This window comes from Lithobates pipiens, unplaced genomic scaffold (genome assembly GCF_037356315.1).
Source record: "Lithobates pipiens isolate NorthernLeopardFrog02 unplaced genomic scaffold, aLitPip1_a1.2 Scaffold_16, whole genome shotgun sequence".
Lineage (NCBI taxonomy): Eukaryota > Metazoa > Chordata > Amphibia > Anura > Ranidae > Lithobates > Lithobates pipiens.
Genome location: NW_027507748.1, coordinates 46486586 through 46508597, shown reverse-complemented (window position 1 = coordinate 46508597; position 22012 = coordinate 46486586). Strand labels below are relative to the sequence as shown.

The 22012-nt window shown below is 41.4% G+C and overlaps 1 protein-coding gene across 1 annotated transcript in view; it reads left to right on the top strand.

Moving 5' to 3' along the window:
- TMPRSS2 (transmembrane serine protease 2) overlaps nucleotides 1–22012 on the top strand; it is an 80677-nt gene that overhangs the window by 54023 nt on the left and 4642 nt on the right. The window contains exons 4-13 of the mRNA XM_077479845.1: nucleotides 398–484; nucleotides 2983–3093; nucleotides 4537–4666; nucleotides 6608–6718; nucleotides 8926–8969; nucleotides 9559–9727; nucleotides 12709–12875; nucleotides 14181–14276; nucleotides 16504–16646; nucleotides 20352–20504. Coding sequence (XP_077335971.1) covers nucleotides 398–484; nucleotides 2983–3093; nucleotides 4537–4666; nucleotides 6608–6718; nucleotides 8926–8969; nucleotides 9559–9727; nucleotides 12709–12875; nucleotides 14181–14276; nucleotides 16504–16646; nucleotides 20352–20504 — 1211 coding nt within the window. The remainder of the gene's footprint in view (nucleotides 1–397; nucleotides 485–2982; nucleotides 3094–4536; nucleotides 4667–6607; nucleotides 6719–8925; nucleotides 8970–9558; nucleotides 9728–12708; nucleotides 12876–14180; nucleotides 14277–16503; nucleotides 16647–20351; nucleotides 20505–22012) is intronic.

The window sequence follows — 22012 nt, the reverse complement described above, 5'->3', positions numbered from 1 at the left end:
CTTTAAGAAAAACTGGATACAGGCTAGCATGATGCTAAAAGTACAGAAAAACTGATTTGGAGTTCATATATATTGTAATCAATTTAGGGTCCTTTCACAATGCAATGTGTGCATTTGAGCTCCTGTAAATGCAAGTGTTTGTTTTTATGCTGCATTGTGTCATGGTTTAAAATTCCCTGCAGTGCACTATAATAATAAAATATGTGTGTGTATGTATGTATATGTATATATATGTGTGTGTGTGTGTGTATATATATATATATATTGTGTATGTGTATATATATATATATATATATATATATATATATATATATATATATTGTGTATGTATGTAATATAAATTTTTCAATCTTGATAATGCCTCTAATTTGTTTTTCATTGATCTTTCTCCTTCTAGGTAGGAAACGGTTGGTTTGTATCTGCACCACAATCTGTATTCTCTTGGTATTAGCGCTCATCGTCGCAGTGCTCTGCTGGTATTTTGGTAAGGGGATTTTCTTTTTATTTTAATTTTCAAGTTTGAAAAAATAAAATGTTTTTAGGTAGCTTAAATGTCCTTCTTCGTCTTCGTCTTCGTCTTCTTTTTTTCCCAATCAGGATTTATTAAAAGTTTATAATAGTAAACAGTATGACATCATAGCAATTCTCAGATGGGGTACAGAATTATGTCAGTTTACATGAATGGTGATGATCATATTACTATGTACAATAATAAAGTGATTGTTAGCTCAAATGTCTTTTGTTTTGTAGATGAGTTTTGTGAAGGAAGTTAAAAAGCAGACTCTGGAGATTGTGAAAGGTTAAAGGAGCCTTTCCTCAGTTTACATTAATGGGGGTAGATTTACCAAAAGTGAAGAGTGCAAAATAAGGTGCAGCTGTGCATAGAAAGCAATCGGCTGCCATTTCTTCTTCCTTTTTTTTTTTTTTTTGTCAAAGCTTAATTGAACAAGCTGAATTTAGAAGCCGATTGGCTACCATGTGCAACTGCACCAGATATTTCACTCTCCCATTTTAGTAAAACAGCCCCCAAGTGCATGTTGTATCGTTCACGCTTCTCTATGTACATTATGTACTGATTGAGCTCCTATCTTTATGTAGTAAATACTGGTAGTAATTGTGTAACACGATTGGGTTGATTTATGGAGTGTGCAAAATCTGGTGCAGCTCTGTATAGAAACAAATCCGCTTCCAGGTGTGTATTTTTTTTTTTTGGCAAAGCTTAACCACTTCAATACCAGGCACTTTTACACCTTCCTGCCCAGGCCAATTTTCAGCTTTCTGTGCTATCACTGTTTAAATGACAATTGCGCGGTCAGCTTCACTGATGGGCACTGATAAGGCGGCTCCAATGAGGTGGCACCAATGAGTGGGCACTGACAGGCACCGATGATGGGCACTGATGGGTGGCACTGATATGCAGAACTGGGCATTGATAGGTGGCACTGGGCACTCATGGGTGGCACTGATGAGCGACACTGAAAGGCTGCAAATATGGGTACTTATTGGTGGCACTGATAGACAGCATTGATGCATTGCACTGATGGTTACTGATGGGCACTGATACACTACACTGATATGCATCCCTGGTGGCAGTGGTAGGCATTGTGAGTGGGCATTGATTGTCAGCTGCCTTGGCACTGATTAGCATTTCCCTGGCGGTCCTGGGTGGCATGATGGTGGTCCTGGGTGGGATCTGAGGGGGGGCTGCGCTGATAAACAATCAGCACAGACCCCCCCCCCCCATAAGGAGAGCCGCTAATCGGTTCTCCTCTACTCGCGTCTGTCAGGCATGAGTGAGTAAAAGCCAATCAATGGCTCCTCCTGTTTACATCGTGATCAGCCGTGATTGGACAAGCTCTTTACTAAGATCATTGTAGCGATATATGACGCCCAGTTAGGATAATTGAACCACCGCCCGGCCGCCATTCTGCTATAGGCCGGGCGGGAAGTGGTTAATGGAACAAGCTGAAGTTAGCAGCTGGCTACCATGCACAGCTGCACCAGATTTTGTACTCTCCAGTTTTAGCAAATCAACCCCAATGACTAAATGCTTCTTGTTCATTCTGTGTTTTTTCGTTTATTCTTCAATTGGAAAACTTTAGAAAAAACGCTATAGGAGCCCCATATATTCCTGTATCCCCAATCCTGAAGTTATACTTTCTTATAGTTGCTAAGTATCAATAGCCGTGACGATGGAAGGAATGAGCACAGTGATTTGGTTGATATTGACAGCAAAGTGAGCATTCAGTTTTAAAAGACTATTAAAGTAGTTATAAACCCTCAAGGTTTTTCACCTCAATGCTTTCTATGCATTGAGGTGAAAAACCTCCTGTAATGCTGCAGTCCCCCTGAGCCCCGTTTTTTACTTACCTGAACCCCCTCTATCTCGCGCCGGTAACAAGCACACCAGCAAAAGCCAGTGTCTTGGGTCCTGATTGGATGGATTGATAGCAGCGCAGCCATTGGCCCCCGCTGCTGTCAATCAAATCCAATGACGCAAGCGGAGCAGGGTTCTGCTTTTTGTGTCAATAGACTCAGAAGCAGGACTCGGGAGCGCGCCCCACGGGTGTCCTGAAGGAGCGTGCTTCTACGGGGTAGTCGGAGAGGAGCAGCCTGGAGCATTACTACCCCAGAATAGGAGGATTGGGGCCATTCTGTGCAAAACCAACTGCACTGAGGAGGTAAGTATGACATTTTAGTGTTTTTTTTTTTTTTTTTCTTCTTCTAAATAACAGACGCTTTACAACCACAGTATTCATTCTAGAGCCCCATATATTCCCTGTTCCCCCAATCCTGAAATTATATTGACCTTTAGCCCCCATGTATCCATTTAGGAAATTAGTCGGTGCCTTTTTAGACCCCGGCTGGTCGGTGCCTTTTTAGACCCCGGCTGGTCGGTGCCTTTTTGGACCTAGTCTTGTTTTCCCAGTGTGATAAAGAACACAACAATAATCTATCTTCTTTTTTTTTTTTTTTACCAAGTAACTACCAGCTGTGAAAAGAAATGTGGAACATCTAAGCAATGTGTAAAAGCTTCCCAGTGGTGTGATGGCACACCGGAGTGCCCCAATGGAGAAGATGAGAGCTACTGTGGTAGGTGTTGGACTGACCTTTTATCGTTATTACTGGTTGTATCAACAAACCTTCTTACTTAAAGTGGTGTTGTCACCAAAAAAAAAAAATTGCTTAAAATTCATAAAAGAAAAATTGGAAATATTGGAAAAAAATATTTTTTTTTACCTCCTCTAAATGCCTGTTGCTAGGGGGTCCCTCATAGTCTGCCTTCTTCAATGCCCGGGCTGGTGACATCACTTCCCCTCGCGCGACGCACAGTCATCTGGAACCTGTCACATGACTGTGTGGTGTATCGCGGTGCCCGGCGCTGTTCGCGCATGCGCAGTGGGTGCCCGCCCCTCCAACAGAAAACTATTCAGCTCCTGCAACCTAAAACTAATAGCTAACATTTTGTTAATTGGTGGCTACATTAGATGCTGTTAAACCAAGATCAGAGAACAAGTCATTTAATCATAGGAAGATAAACTTGCAAAGGAAGGACAGAGATAGATTTTGGAGATATATATAATATTATACACACAGGGCTCAAAATTTCAAGTCCTGCGCTACTAGTCAGGCCTCAAGGGTTACTCGTCACTGCTCTCTTTTCTTTCTTTCTTTCTTTCTTTCTTTCTTTCTTTCTTTCTTTCTTTCTTTCTTTCTTTCTTTCTTTCCTCTTTTTTTTTCTTCTCTTTCTTCTCTCTTCTCTTTTATTCCCTTTCTTCTCTTTTTCTTTCTTCTTTCTTTTCTCTTCTCTCCTTTTTCTTTCCTCTCTCTCTCCTTTTTCTTTCTTCTCTTTTTTTTTTCCTCTTTCTTTTCTCTCGTTTTTTTCTCTCTTCTCTCCTTTTTTTTTCCGCTCTCTTCTCTCCTTTTTTTCGCTCTGTCTTCTCTCCTTTTTTTCGCTCTGTCTTCTCTCTTTCTTCTCTCTGTCTCTCTGTCTCTCTGTCTCTCTGTCTGTCTTTCTCTTTTTCTGTCTGTCTTTTTCTCTTTTTCTGTCTGTCTTTTTCTCTTTTTCTGTCTGTCTTTCTCTTTTTCTGTCTGTCTTTCTCTTTTTCTGTCTGTCTTTCTCTTTTTCTGTCTGTCTTTCTCTTTTTCTGTCTGTCTTCTCTTTTTCTGTCTGTCTTCTGGTCTGTCTTCTCTTTTTCTGTCTGTCTTCTCTCTTCTCTTTTTCTGTCTGTCTTCTCTCTTCTCTTTTTATGTCTTCTCTTGTTCCCATTCCTCTCCCTCTATTTCACTATGGGAAAGAAGAGAACAGGAACTGATAAGATTAATTACATTGTATATTTTCAAAATAATGTTTGAAATTTTCTGAAATACTGAAAAAAATTTTTTTTTTTTAACTCACACTTTTATAGTTGACTGTAGAGCATAAAGAGAGCCTGTTACTACAGCCATCAGTGAGGGGATCACCCACCAAAAGTTCCTGCCACATAAATATGTACAAGTACTGCATGACAGCAATTTTATTTTTATTTTTTCTAGCACGATTATATGGAGAGAAGTTTATATTACAAGCTTATTCCCCAACAAAGTCAGCCTGGATGAATGTGTGCTTTGATGACTGGAACAACAATTATGGAATTCAAACGTGCCAATCCATAGGCTACAAGAGGTAGGTATTGCAATACATTTAATTCATACACATGACTGGGAACTGTCCATGTCACTTGACCCTGAGATGCCAAGCACCATGAGGCCACCTGCTACACAATGTGGCCAAACGTAGGTGGACACCCTAGTACATGAAAGGTCCATACAGCCATATTTTTTTTTACTTTGGTGCGGAGGAACTAGAGTGGTCCACACAGAGCCCAGACTTCAACCCTACTGTACACCTTTTGGGATGAATTGGAGCGCTGATTGTGATCCCGGTCTTTTCTTCCAACATCCGTACCTGACCTCCCAGAGGTGCACGAGGTATGAAGGCTGTTATAGCCATAAATGGAGGACCAACTTTATAATGATGCACATGGTTTTGGAATGTGATGTCCATCAAGTGAATACAAGTTGTGATGGGCAGGTGTCCACAAAGATTTGGCTAGAATAGCGTTATAAAATGGCGGTGTTATGTCATTTCAGTCTCAATCCACCCTTCCCAATAAAACTGCTATTTTCCTCTATTCTTTGTTGAAAGCCCCATGAATTCTTACCTTTTTAATAGTGTGTGTGTGTGTATATATATGTGTGTGTGTATGTATATGTATAATATATATACACACACACACAGGGGTCAAGTCCTGGGGGAAAAAAGTGTGGGAACTCCCACATAAGATCCACTCGCCCACCACAAAAAATGACACACTCATATGCACGAACGCTTCAAAAGTGGTATTTTTCATCCAATTTTAGTATTGTGTGTATGACCCTTAACTGTTAGTACATACAAAAAAAAACATAAATACGGTAATTCTCTGAATAATCAGCATTCATTCAATTGTTCTTCCATGCAAATGTGAACATCACGTTCTGATCTTTATTGGGGAATTTTATTTTGTATATAGAGTGTTTATGTGGTGAGTTTACACTTTTCATTGAACAGAGTTTGCATAACACAGGGTTAAATGGAAAGGTCATAAATGAACTGCACATTATCTGGACAGAATGCTTGGGGAGATAGTGATGTGTTCCTGCTTAGGAGATGTATGTTAGCTTGGGGGGCTGCAAACTCTGCAGGGCTCCAACACACACTCGCTGCTATTCCAACCCTTCACATATTTCCACATAAACGTCCCTCCTGGCATTAAACTTTGCCAGGTATTGTGCTCAGCTTACCACCCCAAACTGATGTTCCTCCCTCAGCTCACCTCTCTCCCTGCATGTCCTGTGAGCAGAAGAGCTGTGCTCCTCCGGCACTGAAGATAGAGGAGGGGGGGGATTCAGCGGGACACACAGAGCAAGTATGCAGGAGACTGTGGGGGGGTGCAAGATGAGGAGACAGAAAATCAGGAGGGGCCGGCGGGGAGGAGCGCATAACAAGATGTCTGACTAAATACAATCTCTTAGCAGCAGGGACCTGATCTACCCATCAGCTAGCTGTGATTCATAGGTAGATCGAAGCGGAAGCTGTCATGGGGCCCCCTACTGGCAATGCCTGAATGGTCAGTCCACCCCTGGTGTGTGGCACTTACTATTGCGAGCTATGTCGGCGGCTGCTGGTGTAGCACCTGCCACACAGCTCACATACTTCAAAGTCTTGCAGGACACGGCTGCTAACAGGAACAAAGTTCCTGTTGTGGAAAAAGTACAGGAACTCCGTTCCCATGCGATCCCGCAGGACTTTAGCCCTGTGTGTGTGTGTGTGTATATGTGTGTGTATATGTGTATATATATATATATATATATGTGTATATGTATGTGTGTGTGTGTGTGTGTGTGTGTATGTATATATATATATATATATATATATATATATATATATATATATATATATATATAATTTATTCTATATCTTTTTTTTTTTTTTTTTTGTGTTTAGGGGGGTTCTGTTTCTTTTTACAGATTTTCATTCTATATGAACTGTGATTCAAATTTTTTATTTATTTTTTCCCCTCAGGTCCAGTTATAACAACACTTATCTGGAAAATGTCACATCAGACTTGAAAGGTTTTGTCAGTATAAACACCAGTGCATCTTTTGACAAGCTGCATACTAGTGTCAGAAGCAGGTATGCTACCAGATTATTAATTTATCAAAAAAATGCTCCTCTGTTCTGCTGATTAGAATCCACCTTTTTTTTTTTTATTCTGATTTGTTTTGCTGTAGGCTATTGCACTTTGTGTTCAGGATCTGTAAAGCATGATTGCTCTACTAAGCGCTGCACACATGAGTCATGAGCAATTATGGTTGACACCATGAACCAATGATACACACAAACACGTGTTCAAGATTGAGAAATAGAACATGCCTGTAACATCATTAACCTCATTAGAAATCATTCTTTGCACCGACCATTTAACTAGGGAGAGGTAGCTAGGGATTCCTTGAGAAGTTAGCAATTTCTGCCTCTCAGATCCCACTGATACCAAAGATATTTTTAGCTATCCAAAAGTGGGATATTCTTCCCACTGATCACCAATGTAAGGAACATTCTTCTCACTGATCACCAATGTAAGGGACATTCTTCCCCCTGATCACCAATGTAAGGACCATTCTACCCACTGATCACCAATGTAAGGGACATTCTTCCCACTGATCACCAATGTAAGGGACATTCTTCCCACTGGTCACCAATGTAAGGAACATTCTTCCCACTGATCACTAATGTAAGGGACATTCTTCCCACTGACCACCAATGTAAGGAACATTCTTCTCACTGATCACCAATGTAAGGAACATTCTTCCCACTGATCACCAATGTAAGGTGCATTCTTCCCACTGATCACCAATGTAAGGAACATTCTTCCCACTGACCACCAATGTAAGGTGCATTCTTCCCACTGATCACCAATGTAAGGAACATTCTTCCCACTGATCACCAATGCAAGGAACATTCTTCTCACTGACCCGGCCACCAATGTATAGTGAGCTGTAGATATAGTAAATATTATTATCGGGGGTTCCCTGAGACCTGGAAAGTTATTTTAAGAGTTCCTCCATGTTAAAAATTTTGAAAGGCAGATGTAGACTGTGCAGCTGAACCATGGTTTCTGGCGCTTGGGGGCCCATTAGTAGTAGTTGTGGATAAGGCAGGTGCTCAGAGCCCCTCCCCCATATCACATTTTGCTGGACACTGCTTACTTTTAGGATTCTTCTCTCAATTACTTCTGCGACCTTTAAGCCTAGCTGTACATCACAAAGCATGCAAGCAATCGGAGTTTCACAAAGGCTACTCTTATCTGTATCTATCTATCTATACACAAGGAATACATATTTCTATCTAAATAGTAGTTAAATGGAGGGCCAGGAACTGTTCTTGCACAGGGACCCTTGGGCAATTGTATCATCCACTACACATATATCTAAAAAAATATATAACAAAATAATGTAAAATGATCTCTTAACGCAAGAACATGAATGTTAAATATTGCAGCTTTCAAGTCTTTAGGTGTTGTGGCTGCATTCGTTTTACATTTTCAAGCTAAGGATTGTTCCAGCAACTCTGCAAATATAGAAAATACCTCTTGATCTTATCAGAAATGCAGTGTCCTTGCCATTTTCTGTGAGCTGAAGTGTTCCCATCTATCACATAGTAAAGATGAACAAATGTAGCAATGTTTGATGACCAGCCTAGGTGACAATCATAGGTCCCCCTATAGATACAGTGGAGGACTGAGCATAGCCACTCAGGGGAAGGTGCACTTATCTACTCTTCCCCCAGTGTTTTCAATACAGACTATACTCGCCTACAAACCTGCTCCTCCAGGATCCTTAATGGGTTGTTTGCCCAGAGCCACTCAGTGACAGTCGCTGAACAGAATCTTCAGCCTTCATTTATTTCTAAGGAAAGCCCATTTGTCAGCTTATCAGCATGCAGACAGGCTTTGTGATAAAGTGCATGGTAGCATACATGCACAGGTGTAGCCTAGAAAAGTTCTGGAGAAATTGGGCAGGGACTGTGCTCCGGACAGGTTACACAGTGAAGACCTCAGAGGAGCAGGGTTGTAGAGACGCATGATCTAGACTGGTTCCAAGGTGCAATCGATTCATAAGTCCTTGTGAAGAATAACACTCTGTTACCTAAGGCACATTTGCAGGCTTGGTTGGATTCACTGTGTGTATATGTGTGTGTATATATATATATATATATATATATATATATATATATATATATATATATTATATTTTATAATATTTTTTTTTTTTTTTTACTTATAATAACTGTTGACCCAAAATCGTCCAGTTTATTACATGTCACTGCTTTGATTTTTGCAGGGATTATTGTCCATCTGGAAAAGTGATCTCTCTAAGGTGCATAAGTAAGTCTTCATTTCTTGTAAGGTGATAAGTCTTCAGTAAATCGGAGGAAAGAAGTGGATTTTAGCCACCACTGATATTGCCGCTATAGCCAACCATAGGCCGTGCAAAATTATTTTTCTGAAAATCGCTCGCTTTCATCCATTAATAAAGTCTGTGTTGATGAGGAAACCCCTTCTATGGAGCTATTGTGTTCTTCTGGTGGGGTGACCCATACATGGTTCAAATCTGGGCCGGCCCCTGTTGAACTGGCCAAAACGAATAATAGCCACTGGTATAGGCCATTAGTGTGCTGTATATCTTTTTGAATTTTTATACCCTTTTAATAACTAATTTAAAGGCAAATTGTTTGAGTTGTCATTAGAAAGCATGGAAGGCAGACATGACAACACTCCATGGTGGGAAGGCAGAATTAGTATCTATCTTATGAAAGGATTGGCTATTGTCATGCTCTCAGGTGTGATGGTGGAAGACATTGGCACCTCACCACAGTAGTAATGTCTCTGTTGTGTAGCAGAAACACATTAATTTGTGCCCTGGTTTGGTATAATGGGTGATATAATTTAAAATTTTGGATACTTTTTCCTGCAGATTGTGGAACATCTAGTAGGAACAAGGTAAACAGAATAGTAGGCGGTACACTGGCTCAGAATGGGGACTGGCCCTGGCAAGTGAGCCTACAGATCGGCAGATCACATGTTTGTGGAGGTTCTATCATTACTCCCGACTGGATTCTCACTGCTGCACACTGCGTAGAGGGGTAAGCTCCTATCATATGAGTTATAAGGTCATAGTAGACATTTTTGCACGTGTTAACTGAAAATGTATTTATCAATATAGTACAGCAGGGAAAAAATAAATAATATATATTTTGACCTGTTGATCCTGCCAGTAGCACAATTCCTATACTAGGGTGGCAATGCTCACTCATGCCACCCTAGTACAGAACTACAGAATGCCAGTCTTATCTTTTTTTTTTTTTTCTCTATAACATGGGATGTTCTGTAGTTAACCGAGAGAAGCGGGAACTGAGCTTGATTTAGTAAAAGCAAATAGACTGTGCACTTTGCAAAGTGCAGTTGCAAAAGCTCTGCTGACTTCCATCATCCAATTATGTGCAAGGAAAGTTCTGTGTTATTTTTTTTTTATTTGCTTTGCGCCTGATTGGATATTTTTTGCAAAGTGAAGCTTTACCTAAACTTTACCTTTAGAAAATCAACCCCAATGAATGCTGATAGGAGTGCAGCACAAGCAGTGTACAAGAGTTTACCAGCTCACTAGTATCTAGCAAGATCAATGGATATTTCTTTGCACTTATCAAACCAATTTAACAGAACATGTTAAGTGCTATATTTAATAGACAAGAGGAAGAAAATAAAAGATGTGCGCTGGTAGGATTTACATACACATATTTTAAAAGTGATAGGCCTCACGGTGGGGTACACACTTATAGGATTTTGTTCAAAAATGATTGATCTCAGAAAGTCTTTTTGAATGGTTAGTGGGGTCAAATCACAGGTCATTTTCAACTGCATTAAAGAGAATACTTGAAGGAGCTGGGTGGTGGTGGTGGGGGGGGGGGGGGGGGGTGAACCGTTCATGTTGTAATAAAACCTGTTTTGATATATCGCTGATTCCAACAAATGCCAGATCTGGGTGAAGTGTGCTCAACATTTTGAAGAGCGAGGGCCACTTAAGTAACCGGTCACAGTGGACTATGGGGTTTTACCACCCCCCCAAAGCACAAATGAGCCCCCAATAAGGCTGCTTTCACACTGATGCACTGCGGTTTACCAGCACCGTGCCTGCAACGCAGTGTACCTGGGGTTTTCCTGCAAGTTAGCTGCACTGAGCCATAGAATATCTTGTGGGTGTGGTGCACTTTCAGAAAGTGTACAAAAAACTTCTCCATTCAGGAGTTTTGGTGCACTTTCAGAACGCTCATCACACCCGCAAGATATAATGGTGTATGGCTCAGTGCAACTAACCAACCTGCTGATCAGTTTGAAAGCAGCCTAATAACCACCAAATTGAACCACAAATAACCACAAATTGAATCCAAAAATCCATAATGCTACACACACACACACCCACACCTACCTGGAGGGTATACGATTCCCAGGGCCATAAAGCCAATTGCAAGGAATCATTTGGATTTTTTTTTTTCTGATTTCCAAAATGACAATGGGCAGGAAAGCGGGGCAGTTCATGAAATCCTTGTATTTTCGCCAAAAGCTCCGGCACACCCCTGCCATCTCTCAGCCCCCTACAAGTTTCCCTTGTAACTAATGAAGCTTCTGCAGCTAAGGGCCCATTTACACCAGGTGCATTAGGATGTGTATTTGAACGCAGTCCCACTGCATATACAGCCCACAATCTGTTCTCTAATGGGCATAGTATAGTATAAAAAGTAAAAATAGTGTAGCGCTTCAATGGTAATAGGTGTAGTCAACATAAATTAAAAGGATAATCATGTAACAGAGATCATATAGATGATATAGATGGCTAGAGAAAGAAGTCCAAAATTGGGCACAAATTTCACAATGTAGCTGGCACGGGGGTGACCGAACCATCACAAAGGAGGAAGAGATCACAGTAAGCGGATGTATTCATGTGAATCTGCTTGACTGTAAACATCAAGGAAGGTAGATAAATACTTCTTACCAACTCTGTTGGACTCACACAGTCGTATGACAGTTGAGTCTGAAAGGCTTGAGGTCACAATCTGGGACCAAGGAGTATGTGGAGGGAGGTCAGTTGAACTGGTGGAGGGACTCCAAACGGCTGTATGCCCGATGATGTATTTCACAGATGGAACATCAAGGTTGTTTGTAGTCCAGCTCAGACGCGGCCCGTTACACCGATACTCCAATCTCCCCCGAGTGGGGAGGAAGATATTTGGGGGTTTAGACCAAAAAGAAGGGAAAAAAGAAAAAAGGGCTCCACATGGTGCGGGTCAAACGGTATAAAATGGTAATTTATTAAAGTCAAAAGGTTATTAATGACTTGAAGCCTTTCAGACTCAACTGTCATACGACTGTGTGAGTCCAACAGAGTTGGTAAGAAGTATTTATCTACCTTCCTTGATGTTTACAGTCAAGCAGATTCACATGAATACATCCGCTTAGTGTGATCTCTTCCTCCTTTGTGACGGTTCGGTCACCCCCGTGCCAGCTACATTGTGAAATTTGTGCCCAATTTTGGACTTCTTTCTCTAGCCATCTATATCATCTATATGATCTCTGTTACATGATTATCCTTTTAATTTATGTTGACTACACCTATTACCATTGAAGCGCTACACTATTTTTACTTTTTGTTTGTTGAACTTTGTTTGTTTTTGGTGTTGGCTGCTGTTTTGGCTGTTGAGGCCTTTCCTTTATATATATTTAACTATAGCGCAGTGTTTTCTCCCTAATTGCATAGTATAGTATACACTTTTGCAGTACAGCAGGCTGCATTTTTTTCGCAATGCAAACAAGTGTAAATTCAAGTAAACACATGTAAATGCAACAAAGAGCACATAAAAGGCCAAAGAAAAATAAGAAGTGACTTCAAAGCAAATGCAAGCAGACAAGCACCCAAAAATGCTTAGGAAAAAGTGACTGTAGACACATGTCAAAAAGCAGTTAAACGCATATTTTCTGGTGGGAACGGGCACCTAGGAATATGTACCTAATTTACTTGTCTATTATAAAAAGCAAAAGCATTTTAACAATTTAACACTTCATTTCTTTTTAGAGGTTATGCTAACCCCAACCAGTGGAACGTCTATGCTGGGTCAACCATCAGATCATCTGGTTCTATTTCCTTAGTGCAAAGAGTCATTTCTCATCCCAACTACAACAAAGAAACCAAGGACAATGATATAGCACTGATGAAGCTAAAAACCAGCCTAGCCTTTTCTTGTATGTACACTCTTAACAAACTTTGATTGTGTTGTTGAACTCACAGTGATGAGCTTTACCATTTAGTGTCTTGACCACATGTGTGCCCACATGTGATGCTGAGCTTCCATGATTGAAAGAACTGAAATCCAATGAATGACTGAGGCTGGCAAGGGACAGTCAGAATGTGAAGGACAGGACTAGATAAATATTGGGGGTCCTCCAGCCAGGAAATGAGGCAGGCTCTGTCAGAGCTTGCAGTGGAATCCATTTCAATATAGGAGAGGAGTCCGTCCAAATTTGCAAGGCTGAAGGTACCACCGGAGTACAGCTTTAAAGATGTGAGTCCTAGATCTTGATCAAGCAAAGAAACCAGTTTACCTTAGCTGCTCCCTCCTAAACAGTTTATTCTCACCTTAAAGTGATTGTAAAGGCTCATGTTTTTTATTATTTTTTTTAAATAACAAACATGTTATACTTCCTCTGTGCAGCTGGATTTGCACAGAGCAGCCTGAAATCTCCTCTTCTCGGGTCCCTCTTCTGCTCTTCTGGCCCCTCCCTCACATCCAGTGCCCCCTCAGCCAGTAACCTGCAACAGGAGGCACCCAAGCCGAGTCAGAGCTACGGATAGCCATTCAGAAACTGAGTCCTGCCCCTGATTGGCTGACATGTTTTGATTGACAATCGCAGGAGCCAATGGCGGCACTGATTAGTCTCAGCCAATCAGGAGGAGTGTCTGGGAGAGCTAAAGCACTCATGGACATTGCTTTAGAGAGAAGGACTTCAGGTGAGCAATTAGGGGGCTGCTACACACAGTTTTTTTTATCGTAATGCATAGAATGCATTAATATAAAAAAAACTTCTGCCTTTACAACTCCTTTAACTTTACTCTCTGCCTCTTCCTCAGTGTAGCCAAAAGGGAGCAAATTAACTATTGGTACTCCTGGGTATGGAGGAGCATGTGGCTTGTTCTATTTGATTATACTGGTGTTTGGGGATTGACCCAGCGTTGTCACATTGGGGGGAGTCAGGGAGAGTCCCAACCCTGTGTAAGCTTTGACTGGTGCAATTCAGAGCTTACACATTTTCAGCTGAATGAAGCTTTGGAGGGTGGATAAAATGTGGATAAAACGTGGTAAGGTGCAGCTAGGCAAATAAGTATAAAGGAGAATCTGTTGCTGTGCTTTTGCTCTGCATGAGAAGGAAAAGAATCTCCTAATAATTCTCCATACAACGGATAGCAACAATTCAACCGTCTGCCAAATGAGAATATTATTTTCATGCTTGGTCATTTTATGTAGATTGACTGTGTACATGTTTTTACAGCTACGATCAAGCCAGTTTGTTTACCCAACGCTGCAATGCCATGGAGTGACACCCAGTCCTGCTGGATCTCTGGCTGGGGTTACACTACTCAAGGAGGTGAGAGGCACAGCTGTTCAGCATACATTCAGTTTAGGCCCTATACATGATTATAATTTTTTATATAGCATTTAGTGATTTCCTTGTTGTGTTTAGAGCGGTGATGGTCAATTTTCTTGGTGCCGGGGGACTGGTGAATGTAACACTGCAGAAAACTGCCAGAGACTTCATATACACAATAGAAAATGGTCAAAGATTATGAGCAATACTACAAGAAATAGTTGGAGATTGGGGATATCCTTCAGGAGATGGTCAGTCTATAGACACATATGAGACTAGTGATCACTGATCTTGCACCCCTTGGCATATTATTGCTTCCCTATAGACCCCTTAAAATGTAACTTTAAGACAGTTAATGTTTTTCTCAGAAAGAGCCATTAAAATAGTTAACACAACAAAAAAGAAATAAAAAAACAAAAACAAATGAAAAGTGATGGTCGTCAGATAGCTACATACGCCAGTCCATCTAGTTCAACCGATAACGCAGGGGAAAAAAAAAGATGGTGAGAAATACACCAAACAACTAGAACTCCATCTAAAAATAATTTACTTCACTGGCCTGAGGTTACTGCTCAGGAAACAAAAAGAACAACCAACTGTCTGCAAGGGCCCCAAGGGACCCACAATAGGTACCAAAGGGCAGCAGGTTGGCCACCAAAGGATTAAATAATTCTTTCTGAACTGTTTTACAAAATGAAACCCTTCAAAATTACGTATTTCCAGATTTCAAGTGAATTCCTGTTCAGTGGGAAAAATGTCCCGTACATTGGGGGTCAGTTGGAAGAATGTTCTCCTTACAGTGGTGGTCCAATTGGACTCTTACAGGTGGCTAAAAACTTCTGGTGCCATGCCACTGGCTCTGCCAAGTAGCATATGCTCCAGAACTATGCAGGCACTATTAAATGGGAGGTCAGTCCGCATACAATTCAAGAAACCCCCTAGCAGCCTTTGGAAGAATCTTAGAGGTTCTATGGAATTCCTGGTTGACAATGGCAGGTTTAGAGATGTATAAAAAAAAAAATAACTGCACACCTGGTAACAAGGTGTAAGTGCAACAACTCAGGAGTCATACATATCCCAATGCAGATCTGATAATAAAATGAATGTTCTATAATAGAACTATAATTTGGCCATATAATATGCACAGGCTAAAAAAGTCTATGTAGAGGTGCTGGAGGGAGTTAAAAAATGTCCAAAGGGTGCAAGCAGGGCTGCCGTCATGATAGGATAAAAACCAAATTCCAGGGGCTGCGAAGAAAACACAAGTGGAGAGGCGCCTCTGGGTGCAGTAGTTTTTTTTTAACAAACGGCTTTAATAACGTGATAGGTTCAACTCGCATTTGAATGGAAGTTACAAGCATGGTATCAATATGTCAAGATGACGCTCCCAGGTCCTGGGCCATGTTCCCTTCTGATAAAGTTATCAGTAGGGAATCTACATGGCCCAGGACCTGGGAGCGTCATCTTGACATATTGATACCATGCTTGTAACTTCCATCCAAATGTGAGTTGATCTTATTCCGTTATTAAAGAAGTTTGTTAAAAAACAACTGGACCCAGAGGCGCCTCTCCACTTGTGTTTTTTTTTTACCTGCACTTGCCCAATAAGTAACAATTTAAAAGGAAAATGAAAGGATACACCGGTAAGGGGATTTGGATGCTATAATGTGTTGTACTGTAGATCAGCGGTCTCCAAACTCTCCCTTTTATAGACATTATCTGGCCCTTGAGGCACTATTCCAATCAATGATATGAGGCACTATTCCTCCCACTGACACCTATTATGGGGCACTATTTGTTCCACTGATATCAATGATGGTGAAGTACTCCTCCTCACACTAATACCAATGATGGAGCACTACGCCTCCTCCTGTTGACCCCCAACTCTGTTGTTATGTTTATTCTGATGCTGGGCGTGGGACATTTTCTACCTCCACTGGCCACATTCCGGCCCCCCTAAAGTCTGAAGGACAGTAAACTGGCCCTTTTTGTTTGAAACATTTGGAGACCCCTGTTTTAGATAACAATGTAGAGATTTTAAAGGGTAACCTACATTTTAGTAAAAAGCTGAAGATGGGCTTTAAAGATATGTACCATTGCCGATTGCTGCTTATTCTCAATCGTTAAAGGGTTTAACACTATAGATCTTCTAAAGTTGCCACAATATTGCATGCAGGACAAAAATGTAGTGCACAAATGACCTTGTAATGTTCATATCCCCACACAGGAACCACTTCCTCTAACCTGATGGCAGCTAACGTGCCCTTGATTGACTCCAAAACCTGCAATAAGCCTTCTGTTTACAATGGAGCCATCAGCAGTGCCATGATATGTGCAGGATACCTCTCCGGAGGGACCGATACTTGCCAGGTAAAAGAGGGTTTGGGTTTGTGTGTCCTAAAGCCCCGTACACACGATCAGAAATTCCGTCAGAAAAAACTTGGATGGTTTTTCCAACAGAATTCCGCTCAAGCTTGCCTTGCATACACACTGTCACACAAAAGTTCTCTGAACTTTGAACCGTTAAGAACGTGGTGAAGTACAACACTACGACGGGCCAAGAAAATTAAGTTCAATGCTTCCGAGCATGTGTCGAATTGGTTCCGAGCATGCGTAGGAATTTTGCGCATCGGAATTTGTACAGACAATCGGAATTTCTGATCAGAACTTTTCCGACCGAAAAATAGAGAACCTGCTCTCAATCTTTTGCTGGCGGGAATTCGGCCAGCAAAAGTCTGATGGAGCATACACACGGTCGCGTTTTCCGACCAAAAGCGCTCATCTGTCTTTTGTTTGCCAAATTTCCGATCGTGCGTACGGGGCATTAGTGTTTAGTTTGGTACGATGCAGCTGCTATTTGGCCTGAAACTTTTTTTTTTTTAGCAGACTTCAACCATCAATCATTGGCCAGCAGGGCCATACACTTAGCGAATTTCTGAAGAACTAACCAAAATGTGTTTAGTGTATGACCAGCTTTAGTTAGGACTTGGAGCATAAACAGGGCTTAAGTGTTATCTGCCCTCCATTAGATAACACTTGGCCAATTCCCAATGGCCTAGCCTGTCATGTGCAAGGAAGGGGTGCAAGTCACCTGCTCTTCTCTTTTGGTGGCCAAGTGGAATTTATGAACTGGTGAAGCTGGCAAGGAGCAGCACAACAAGTTAGGAATTGGGGGCTATAATTTCCAGTGGTATCCCTGCTTTGTTACCTACCCAGTGAGCCACCTCAAACAAAAATTCTGTGAGTGTTCAATGTTCTGTGAAAATCAGATTTCTGTTCATGTTAAATACCCCAACATGTTCCGATACTTTCACATCATTTCAAAGGGTTGGATAATTAAAGTGAATTCACACTATATTTATATATTTTTTTTCAACAAATTCTCAGCCTCTATAGTGCATAGGCCTAGTTGCACCAGCACTTTTCGGGAAATGATCACCATGGAACTAATTTATTACTACTTTACTAGTTCTGCGTTATTGCACATAGTTGTATGTGTTGGCAGTGATCCATCTCCTTGCACAATAAGACTTCAGGATTAGAGCTGCTCTGCTGTACATTGCTCTGAAGGTTGTGCAACGTGTATTTTAGCTGTTCTAGGATTAGGCATAATGGTGGGGATTTATTAAAGTAGGTAGGCTTGGTTTTAAGGGCAAATTTTACGCAAAAGAGTCTGACCTACATCTACATTTACCTACAGGATACAAGTGAACTTCATATGGAGTAACACGTATTCTGCCCTTTTTTTATTTATTTTTTCTACTCCTGCGGACAAGGGTGTTTATATGCCATGGTTGTGATTTTTTTTCTTCACGCCTGCAGCAAAAGCCATTGCTCCTACCATGTTCAGCAGGCAGTACCGCCGCTGAATGTGTCCCATGCATTTCATTTTTGGACCCAGGCAGCACAATGTCTTGGCCCAGCCCTGGGACTATGCTTTTAAAGGATCTTTTGTAACATGTTGCATATTAGGAACAGACCAGCCCCCGTCCCCACTGATCCCCCACACTGACAGCTGGCAGGGATCTTCTCCCCCTACTAGCTGTCACAATTAAAAAAAAAAAAATGTCCTTCACTCAGTCCTCTGTAAATGGAAAACTACAAGTCCCGACACCCTTTACTGCTGTTGGCTTGTAGTTTTAAATGAACTACCACAGTGATGTGGAACTCTGTGGTAGTTCATGGAGACTTCCTGTCAATGTACAGGCAAGCAAATAAACGGAAAGTCTGCAGGAGACCTGCATGGCACCAACGATTAGACGTGTGCAATTTGTTTAGTTCTGAATTAGTTTAACAAATTTTGACAAATTCGTTAATTACGAAATTTCTGAATTTCCCAATTTCCGAAATTGAGGCTGTCCGTTCGAAATTCAAAATTTGGAAACTTGAAAATTCAAAAATCCGAACTATGAAAAGAATGAAAATTCGAAAATCAGAAATCCTAACTAATTAGTAATAACTATTAAAATTTTAGGTATTGGAATTTCCTTTCAAATTTGGCTGTTAGTAAATGTAACGAGTGTGAATTTATCCGAAGTTACAAATGATCTGAAATGACGAATGCCGTATCTAAACGAATAGAACGTAACAATCCTAATAATAATAAAACCTTTTTTATTATTTGTTCCATTCCATTTGTTTAAACGCGGCATTCGTTATTTCGGATAATTCGTAACTTGAGATAAAGTTGTATTATTTACGTTTACAAACAGCCAAATTTGAAAGAAAATTCCAATACCTATAATTTAATAGTTATTATTGGTTATTTCGAATTTTACTGATCTTCTTTCTTTTTCTTTTCTAGTTTTCGGATTTTCTAATTTTTGACTTTTGAAATTTTTCAAATTCCCAAATTTTGGAAATTTGACATTTTGGAAATGGGGAAAATCCGAAATTTTGGAAAAAAGCAAAAAACAAACAAATTTTTTGTCAGTGCACATGTCTACCAGCGATCTACTGATCGCGGGTGCAATGCTTTAGAAGTTTCAGGAACAAAAACAATAATAAATGCACATTTATTTTACCCACAAAAAATGTGCATTTACTGTTTCTTGTTAAAAGTCGAACTTCCCCTTTTAAAGTAATGTTTCTCAAATCCAGTCCTCAAGTACCCCCAACAAGTCATATTTTTGGGATTTCCCTCAGATGACACGGCTGTGGTAATTACTAAGGCAGTGAAGCTGATCAAATCACCTGTGCAAAATAATGGAAAGCCTGAAAACATGACCTGTTGGAGGGTACTCGAGGACTGAAGTTGAGAAACGCTGCTTTAAAGTGTATCTAATGCCAAGAAGAAAGATGTTATATGTTGAAGCTTACAAGTAATTAAATGTGGTGGCTGCATTAGATTTTTTTTTATCAGGCTTTTTTCCCCCCCTTTTTTTTTTAAAGAGGAACTTAACCTGCTTGCAGAAAAATTAAGTCCGAAGCTACAAATATTGTAGCTGCTGACTTTTTTAATAAAAAGGTACTCCCCTCAGCCTAGGGATCCAGCACGGTCATCATCCAGGCCCGTTCTTCCTTGGTCTTAGGTTCCTTGGTGCTGTCACCTTGAGTGTGGAAAGCAGGCAATGACTTTCTACTGTCTCACAGCTGGATCCTCACTGCGCATGCACAAGTCACGTGCTTTCTGAATGGACCCACAGCCTTCTGTGACGTATCCCATATCTAAGGAGGAACATTGTCACCATAGGAAAAGACTACAGAACACCTCCCCTCTCCTCTGTAACCTAGAAGGCATTCATATGGGTTTTGTAGTCTATAGAGAGATCTGGGAATATTGCTGATAAGTCAGTAGAGGCAGAAATCACAGACCGTAACATGCTTACAATATTTTTGGCACGATCAACAGTTTTTTTTTTTTTTTTTTGTCAAATTGATATAACAAAATGCTTTTAAATGTACATTTAAAAAAAAAAAAAAGGAAGCTAATAGGAGAAGATTTTATTGTTGGGGTTTACATACTTGTGTCCAATCTCACTGTGCTGATTTTAAAGTCCTACTTGAAATAGAACTTCAGATCTATAATCTATAAGCAAAGCTCTTCCTTTAATAATTTTTCTTCTATTGGCACAGGGAGACAGTGGCGGTCCTTTGGTCACTAGAACAAACTCATTGTGGTGGCTGGTCGGTGACACAAGCTGGGGAACAGGCTGTGCCAATGTTAATAAGCCTGGAGTCTACGCCAATGTAACAGTGTTTCTGGACTGGATCTATTTACAGATGCAGGTACGGTAAAATTTAGGCTCCTTCCAGCTATATTGTTCTGAACCACAAGACAAACTACTGTGTATTCTACCTGCCTAAAACCGTGTTTGGGCGGTGATATTATCTGGCAAATTGGCAGGTTATGTAATAATCTCGCTCATAATATTTTGGGATCTGCCTGGTCTTGTGTGATTCTCCAGGCTCATCTCCTTCGCCTTTGTCTTCTTTCATTTTGTAGGTTCTGGTTCTGCTCATAGTGATCTAGTTTTTGGAACCACCTACCCTAACATTTTAAGGTTCTAGAACACCTAATTTCTGGGTTCAGACCCTATCTACCATAATAGTCCACGTTTTGACCCTTCCTACTATAGTTGTACAAGTTCTGGCCCTGTCAACCCTAATGGGCCAGGCTTTGGTCCCGTCTACCCTAATGGGCCAGGCTTTGGTCCCGTCTACCCTAATGGGCCAGGCTTTGGTCCCGTCTACCCTAATGGGCCCGGCTTTGGTCCCGTCTACCCTAATGGGCCCGGCTTTGGTCCCGTCTACCCTAATGGGCCCGGCTTTGGTCCCGTCTACCCTAATGGGCCCGGCTTTGGTCCCGTCTACCCTAATGGGCCCGGCTTTGGTCCCGTCTACCCTAATGGGCCCGGCTTTGGTCCCGTCTACCCTAATGGGCCCGGCTTTGGTCCCGTCTACCCTAATGGGCCCGGCTTTGGTCCCGTCTACCCTAATGGGCCCGGCTTTGGTCCCGTCTACCCTAATGGGCCCGGCTTTGGTCCCGTCTACCCTAATGGGCCCGGCTTTGGTCCCGTCTACCCTAATGGGCCCGGCTTTGGTCCCGTCTACCCTAATGGGCCCGGCTTTGGTCCCGTCTACCCTAATGGGCCCGGCTTTGGTCCCGTCTACCCTAATGGACCAAGTCTTGGTCCCTGCTCGCCACGATGGTCCAGGCTTTGGTCCTGCTCGCCATGGTGGTCCAGGGTTGGCCACGTCTATCCTAAAGGTTTTTGCCCCATCAATCCTTGCAGTGCATAATTAAAATGATTACCCAGTCTCCTAACATAAGGTTTCAGGTCCCTGCTCGCGATGTGTCAAGTTCTCTAAACGCCTCACAAACAAAACTTTCCCAGCACACTTATCAGCTAACCTGCAAACAAACCAAATTGACCCACTGCAGTGCCCAGTCCACGTCAAGGCTCCTCTGTAAACTGCAGTCCTAAAGCTATATTTTTGAGAGTCTCCATGTTGGAGCATATATATCAATGTATAAATTAAGGCCAGTTTGCTTGGAGGGAGCCCAGCCCTCTCTAAAGGCACAGACACATTGGACACCCAGCAAGAGCACAATGGCAGCTGGAAGCATCAATTGTGTCCCCACACCAAATCGGTGAACAAGCTTTTTAAAAAGATGGCAACCATCCCAATTTATAATTAACCTTTTGAAGTAAGGTGCACACGGAAGGCTAATGCACATCACAAATTTCCCACCACACTTACCAGCTAGCCTGTAAAAAAAAAAAAACTGTCGA